We start from the raw sequence: 8,125 nt of genomic DNA on the forward strand, positions 1-8,125 counted from the left end.
TAGTTAGCATCTATTTGTTTATGGAAAGGGAAGCAGTTTTCTCACCAGGTGCTTTAAAAGCTGCAACTGCTTGGTGATAAAGAGAGAATGTTAGCAATGAAATTACCCTGAATTTCGAGCGGTAACTTACCCTGGCACAAACTTTTGTTCCGTCTGTTCTAAACCTCCAATATAGCAGCTGCACTCTTTCTACAGAAGATGAATAATATATTATTCTTTACTACAACTCTGTTGTGATGTTATTATCTAGTGTTCGATAGCTGGGCAAAACGTTAAGTAGTTGATTCATTGCATAAAATGAGTCACAAACTGAATGTAGATATGTTGGTAAAGGAATTTCAAATTTTTCTTATTTTTTTCTGTTTTGAAACTTGAAGATTTTACAGTGAGAAAGTAATCTGTAAAGCTCTTCAAGGTTTGTTTTGAAGCTTTATGATGAATTTCTCTCTTTCTGTTCATGAAGTGATCCGAACCACCAGGAGTCCCAAATGTCCTCTTCATCAGAAGAAGGAGCCATACCAGTTGCAACAACTCCCCAGCTTTCTGAATCCCCCGAGGCAGGCAGTGAATGTATGTGCAGCGTGTTGGAGATGTTACGTGAGTAAAGGTAGCTGAACTCCTGGGGGAAAATGTATACTTTGCCATACCACTACAAGCGTCTCAGATTGAAGTAGTACTAGCATGTTACTGCTAACTTTCCTTAACCTGTAGACAGACTGCCCTCTTCAAAGAAAGTCCTCCTAGAAAATGCATAGTGAATGTTCCTGTTCTTGATAAAGATATTAAGAAAACTGGTAGAATGTAAAGTATTAGGAGAGAGCCGTATTTGTTTTAATGTTGTTTTAATGCACCACTACTTGTTTCTGTGCTATGAGATCTGCTGCTTGAGTTACTATTTTAAAAGATGGTGCCTTCTCAGTATTCAGGCTGTGAAGAATAAGTAGCTGTCAGTGTGCCTTTCCGGACCCCCTTTCCTCTGTTGTTCTTTTTCTCTATGGACTTGCCAGCTGATTTTCCCCTTCTTCTTCTTTTTTTTTTTTTTTTTTTTTTTTCTTTTAATTGTGGGGCTGCCTCCTTTGCCAGAGGGATAGTTCTGGCTTCTAGCTCTTGGAGAAAGCCCAATAGATGTGGCAGGATGGAGAAGTTTATTGTTGGCTCCTGCTCTCTCTGTTACTTCCCGTTGCTTAAACCTGTGTCATTTATATAGCAGTTAAGATTATATAAATCTCTTCCAGCTGTCATACGTATCCTTGAGAGTGAGGACGTGGTCAGTACTTATTGAGAAAATGGCCTTGAGGGGAAGTGTGTGGATTTACCTAAAGAACGTAACCTAGAAGCAGCTGAAGTTGAAGAAAACGCTCCTTTTCTGCAGGAAGAAAGAACTGCTTCTAACAATCTTCCTAAAACTGAGAAAATTAATGTAAGTAAACTATTTTCCCATTTGCTACAAAACAGAAAACACTTTGCAAATTGAGGACAGTCCTGTCTTACTGACAATTAGAAGGCACACAAAAACGCCTCAGTTTCTTTAGCTGGTGAACACAAGTTACAGCCTCATTCCGTAAGGGCAGACAGGTTGTTCTGCTCTGCATTTTCTGTACCTATGACACAGAATAGGACCTGTCGAGACATGGGCCTTTGAGAGCTGTAGTAGTGCAAAAACAATGCCTAAGCTGTTTTGTAAAATGTCCATGCTTTCATTTGGTTTACTAGAACTTAAACATTTCTTATTTGACTTTAAAAAAATAATTATTTTTCATGTTAAAGACAGTAAGAATGGGGAGTGCAGCTTTTCGATACTGGGGGCCATTTACCAAATAACAAAATGCTGTGGGAACCCAACTCATTGTCAGAACGATTTAGGTGCTTAGATCCTTGAATAGCTGTAATTTTCATCAATACACTCGAGTCTCTGTCTTCCATAAAGCTCAGGAATACAGAATTCAAACCTGGAGAACAGATATCAGCTTGTTCCAGCTGTTCCCCCCAGTGCTGCCCAGAAAGTGTCACAAGGCTAAGGGTAGAAGAGGTTTATTTGAGGGCGAGATCCTGAGAACACTTTGATCCTCCATCCTTTGCAAACTCTGCCAGGTCCTGCCCTGGCTGGTGAGCCTTCACTCAAGGTACATGTAGTGGAATCCGTACGTGCAATGGTACCTGTATGTGTGGTTGTATCTGTAACTCCACCTGTACCTGTATCGGTAACTGCATCTGTGTGTGTTTGGTGTCTGTCTGTAGTTCTCTCTCTGCCTGTATATCTCTGTGTGTGATTGTGTCCTTCTCTGTAACTGCACCTGTGTCTGTCATTGTATTTGTGTCCATATCAGCATCCTCATTGATAGCCGTATCGGTGACTGTCTGAGGAGGTATCTGTATATTTATCTGAACCTCTGCCTGTAACAGCACATCTGTGTGTACTGGTGGCTGTGTTTGCATCGGTGCCTTTATGTGCAAAGGTTCCTCTGTCTGTCATGGAACCTGAGGGGGTAATGGTGTCACTTGCTGTATCTGCTGCTGTGTAATCAAATGTGCCCTTATGTCTATGACTGTGCTTGTGTCTGTATCTGGAATTGTATCTGTTTTGTGCTGGTATCTGCATCTGTATCAGGAATGCAGTGTGAATCAGTGTCTGTAATGATATTCATCTGGGTGATGGCGCCAGTACCTGTATTTCTGGTGGTGCCAGTATCTGTGTCTCCAATGGTATCTGCACCTGTAACTGTACCTGTAACTCTATCTGCATTGAGAATGTGTCTGCAATGGTGTCTGCCATGATAACTCATTCTGTAGTACCCTCTGGAATACCATTTGCATCTGCAAAGGGATCTGCATCTGCAATGGCATTTGCAATGCTAAGAGTGTCTGCAATGGCCTCTGCACCTTCAGTGGCACCTGCACCTGCAGTGGCCTTTGCCTCTGCTGTTGCATCTGCACCTGACTTTGCATCAGCAATGGTCTCTGCAGTGGTTTCTACAGTGGTATCTGCATCTGGAATGCATCTGCATCTGCAGCAGTATTGGCTTTGGTGTCTGCAAGTGTGACATTATAAGGAATGGTGTGTGCATCTGCAAAGGTGTATGCAATGTTTTTTGCAATGGTATTTAAACCTGCAATGTCATCTGCGATGGTATGTGCCTCTGAGATGGCACCTACATCAGCAATGGTATCTGCATCTGCTATGGCATCAGCAACGCTACCTGCATCATCAATAGCATCTGCAATGATAACTTCTGCTGCAACGGTGTCTGCAGCAGCACTGATACCTGTGCCTGAAATGGAGTCTGCAATGGTATCCGAGAAAAAGAGGTGCTGCAATGACAGGTGGAGAATTTCAGGCTCGGCTTTGACAAGCCGTGGGATGACACGCCAAGTTTAGAGCACGTGTTGCTCTGAGACATGCTGGCTACACTGGAGCCCACTTGAAGTCTTACAGAGATGAGCCAGGGGCTCCTGAGGTAATAGGAGCCAAGAGGGAAACATCAGTGAAATACCTCATAGGAATTAAGGGATGTTCCTCTAAGAAGGTGACGCAGCTGGCAGCCCAGCTGAAGTGCCTCTACACCAATGCATGTAGCATGGGCGACCAACAGCAGGAGCTGAAAGCCACCGTGCATCTAGAAAGCTACAACCTACTTGCCATTACTGAAGCTTGATGGGATGAATCCCATGACTGATGTGCGGCTGTCGATGGCTACAGGCTGTTCAGAAGGGACAGGCGAGGAAGGAGGGGCAGAGGGATTGCCCTCTGTGTCAAGGAATGCACACATTGTGAAGAGCTGTCTCTGAAGAATAGCCAGGAGCAGGTTGAAAGCTTATGAGTAAGAACTAGAGTCCGAGGCAACAAAGGGAACCCTGTGGTTGGTGTTTACTACAGGCCACCCGATCAAGGAGACCCTATTGATGAAGCCTTCATACTCCAGCTACAGGAGGCATCGCACTCACAGGCTCTCGTCCTGCTGGGGGACTTCAACCACCCCAACATCTGCTGGAAAAGTAGCACGGTGAGCTGTAGGCAATCCAGGAGACTCCCAGAGTGCATCAGGGATAACTTCTCAAGCCAGGTAATAGACAGCCCTACCACAGGGGATGCGTTACTGGACCTGATGGTCACTAACGCAAGTGAGCCAATCAGAGACATCAAGATTGGAGGCAGCCTGGGTTGCAGTGCTCATGCACCGGTGGAGCTAACTCCCCCTGTCCCAGTGGCACGCTTGTTGGAAACTCTGCCAGGTCCTGCCCTGGCTGGTGAGCCTTCACTCCATCCGTTTTTTTTCTGGAGACATTAGAGGCAAAGCAGGCCTTGGTTATGAATAGAGAAGTAGGTTCAGGCTTGACGAGGTGCAGTGGCTGCACCGTGACATTGCCCACGTCGGAGCAGAGCTGTGGGGCTCGTACCTGCAGCCCGGCTCAGCGCTAGCCTCAGCATCCTCCTCTCTTTCCCCCTTGCCTCTTTCTCTTGGCAGGCAACCAGATCCAATCTGTGGTGTGCAAGAAACTTTCCGATGTCTCCACTGTCTTCAACCATTTCTGTAGCCCTGAAACCAAAATGCCAGAGTGGCAGAGGCCGTGCAATACCGAACCGTGCCCCCCGGCGTGAGTACCAGAGCTTGGAGTGGGTTGAGGGAGCGTGGGTGGAAAAAACGGAGTGGAGGAGGGTGAAATCCTCAGGGCCGAGTCCCCTGCACAGTACCCGGGGGTGATGCTACATGGCTGGAGCAGCTCTGCTGGGGAGGGAGGGCAGCTTTCTCCTCTGCGCCCCATTGCGAGCAAAATACAACGTGCAACCTGCACAGCCCGAGCGTGTCACTGTGGGGAAGGGGCAGTGGCGATGTGGGGAGCAGAAACCTGTCTCCACCGCAGCGCTCTGTGCACAAGGCTACACCGTGCCTTGCTCTGTGAGAGACGTGCCGAGCACACGGTGTGTTGGCCGTAGGAGTGGTCTGAGGTGAGTGCTTAACGTCAGCCCTCACCTCTCTGGTGACACTAGTCCGTAGGAGGACAGTGTCAATCACTAGGCCAGAGCATTGGTGATAGCTGCTGGCCATGGAGAGCGTAAAGTGGGACATGTAGCTCAGGAGACAGGCAAGGTGGGAGCAGTGGTGGGGAGAGCCAGTGCTGCCTCTCTCTGCTCTTTGCCGTCCATCCTGACCACATGCGTCCCCTCTTTGCAGTGCACCCCAAGCTGCGGGCCAGGTTTCCACCACCACGTTGTTCTCTGCAAAAGCGGTGATCACAGCGCAACTCTGCCCACCTCCCAGTGCTACGAAGGCTCCAAGCCCCCGACCAGCATGAGGTGCAACCTGCAGCGATGCTGACTGCCGCACTGGGTGACTGGCGAGTGGGGAGAGGTAGGGACAATCCTTTCCATGGGGCTATTGAAGAAGTCTCTGCCTTCCCAGCCCCTCCAATCCTAGTGCATATGAGGCTTTTACCTGCCAGCAGAACCCAATATGGCCACTGCAACTATGTGGGGGGCAACAGGACTCTGTGGCGGTGTTCTTTGCCCCCACCTTGGCTCAGGAGGCTGTTGTGATGGTGGCCCAAGCATACAGCTGACCCAGGGACTCTGCCAGGCCTATAAGGGACCCACAGAAGTTGTTGGAGGACCCCCATGGGTATCTGGGGGCAGCAGAGCAGTGAGGACGGGGAGCAGTGCAGCGCAATGGGAGCGATGGGCTGCAGAGGTGTGGGCTGGGCCAGCTGCAAGTGGGGCCACTGCTGGTTCAACTGCCACAGCCCAGCCCGGCGCCTGCAGCGGAGTGACGCTGACAGTCCAGCACCCTTTGCACCTCCTAAGACCTGGCTGTGCCCTCTCCCCCTGTGTCATTAAAGCCGTGGCAGCCACCGCAGCTCCGTTCTGTGCTGTTTCCCGGCAGTGCTCTGCGCAGTGTGGCCTTGGCCAGCAAAGAAGATCTGTCCAGTGCCTGGCTCACACCGGGCAGCCGTCCAGCGACTGCGTGGAGACCCTACAGCTGCCCTGCACGCAGCAGTGGGAGACCAAGTGCGAATCGGGACCTACAGACAACCCTGAAGGTGAGGGAGATGGGAGGAGTGGGGAGGGAAACGCGGAGCACTGCCAGCATCTGGGCCTACGTGGTACAGGGACACTGGAGCCAGCACAGCCCGAGTTTGGGGGGCTCTAGGTGCTGTGGGGTAAGGCTCTCATGGGAAGACCTGATGCTGTCCCCTCTGGTCCCAGACAAAACTGGCATGCCGTGACCCTGATAAATGAAGTAACTGCACCTAAAGGCTTTCAGCAGTGAGGTTCTCAGTAGCTTCTTCAGCACGGCAGCATCTTGCTGCTTCCTGGCAAAAAGCCCCCAGGAGCTGGGCGTCGGGGTGCAAAGGCAACTTGCGTAGCACTGGTTAGAAGTACCCCCCCACCTGGGAGTTTCTCACTCCTAAGGCAGCTGTAACCCTGCTTCTCTCTGTCACCCATCCAGAGTGCAAGGATGTGAACAAGGTGGCCTACTGCCTGCTCGTCCTGAAGTTCAAATTCTGCAGCTGGACCTACTTCCCACAGATGTGCTGTAAAACTTGCCAGGGGCACTAGGGACACGGCGTGACCCCCATGGGAAAACTGGAAGGCAAAAGCTACCGCTGAGGGCCACCAAGCCATGCCCTTCCTCTCCACCCAGGGAATCTTCCCTGGGTCTGCCACAGACACTGGTCGTGCTTCTGGTGGGAGCCTGTGTCACCCGAACCCATCCCCAAAAGACGTGCACCCTTCGCCCCCCCGAGCTTCACAATGTCAGGTTCCCATTTAAACCACTGCCAGCCGCCGCAGACACTGCCACGGCCCAGTGCGATAGGCGTTGCAGTGAGCGGTGGGAGAGGGAGAAGCTGGGCGGAGCGCGGCAGCAGGGACTTTACTTGAAATTCTGACATTGTTATTTATTAGCAGCGGACCCAGGTCCTGCAGGCGCCAAGACAGCCACCGAAGTGGCAGCACTCGCTCCGCTCCTGCCTCGGCCTGTTCCGCGCCCGTGTCCTGAGGGCATCGCGGGGCATCGTGGTCTGCTCTGGGGGTCCCTGGGGTGGCCGAGCACACCAGGGGCTGCTGCCTTTTCCTTGGGGATCCCAGGGGAGACGGGGAGGAGGTTTCAGGTGCCGCGGGTGACAAGCGTGGCTTGTGGCTTCTGGGCGATGGACGAAGATGAGCTGCTGTACAGAGTGGGGTTGGAGCAGGAATTTTTTTCTCTTGGTTTGCGTCCTGTCACCTTGGGAGATGCAGCAGGGGACAGAGAGCAGGTTACTCAGTGAGCAGAGCAGTGACACCAGTTTAACTGGGAGAGGGGGTTATTCAAACTCTCATAACAACCTACCTTGATGGAGGTGTCCCCTATTTTTCCTTAAATCCCTTGTCACTATTATGACCAATTTTTAGGCCAGAAACACCTCGCAGCAAGAGCTGAGGTCAGGGCTGAGGCATGCTCGGGGTTGCAGTGACTTAATGGTGTTAAAGAAAATTGGCAGAGTCCAGGTCTCTAGGTTTGCTGGTTTTATTAAACAACTCAGAGTTGGACCCACCACCGCAGTGAATGGTACCTGACTCAAATTCACTATCAGTTTATATAGAAACTAATAAGCAATTACATCATAAACTTTTCATAAGCTTCTGTTAAAATTCTACTAGCTATTTCAATTCTTCTTTTCTTCAATTGTTAGAAGTCTCCAAAAGTCCCTTGTCAGGAGTCCATAAAAGTCCATTCTTTTCCATTGCTTAGCTGATCTTTATGTTCTGGTTCCTCTCTGACTCCGGTCGACACCCCATCCTTAATGTTCTTGCTATGATCAGCGTCCCATCTTGATCCGGGTTGACCAGAGTTTGGTTTCCACTGCCAGCATCTCCTAAGTATTAACCTAAAATAGCTAAAGTCTATTTAGAACTTTACTAATGTTTATTTCTAAGTATCCCATATTTCTTTTAAGGTAAAGAAAAGGTTAACCATACTTCCCCTTTACTAAAATCATCAGAAGGTAATACTTCCAGGCCTACTCCTGCTTAGCTACTCATTAAGTTTTGACTGATGATTTGTTCAGTCATGGGTCAGGGTTACACAAGGAGCTTTGAGAACAATATTCATGGATTGTGAAAGCCCACCTGTGTTTATCAGATTGATTT

At 49.6% G+C, this 8,125-nt stretch overlaps 1 protein-coding gene across 1 annotated transcript in view; it reads left to right on the plus strand.

Annotated features, from left to right (window-relative positions):
- The window catches only part of LOC137668066 (ciliary microtubule associated protein 1A-like), a 29,318-nt gene extending 22,765 nt beyond the window's left edge, over positions 1–6,553 (plus strand). Inside the window, exons 7-9 of the mRNA XM_068409362.1 lie at positions 3,875–4,001; positions 5,877–6,033; positions 6,444–6,553. Of these exons, the coding sequence (XP_068265463.1) occupies positions 3,875–4,001; positions 5,877–6,033; positions 6,444–6,553 (394 nt within the window). The remainder of the gene's footprint in view (positions 1–3,874; positions 4,002–5,876; positions 6,034–6,443) is intronic.
- The last annotated feature ends 1,572 nt before the right edge of the window (positions 6,554–8,125 follow it).

The sequence above is a fragment of the Nyctibius grandis genome, chromosome 10 (genome assembly GCF_013368605.1).
Source record: "Nyctibius grandis isolate bNycGra1 chromosome 10, bNycGra1.pri, whole genome shotgun sequence".
NCBI lineage: Eukaryota > Metazoa > Chordata > Aves > Nyctibiiformes > Nyctibiidae > Nyctibius > Nyctibius grandis.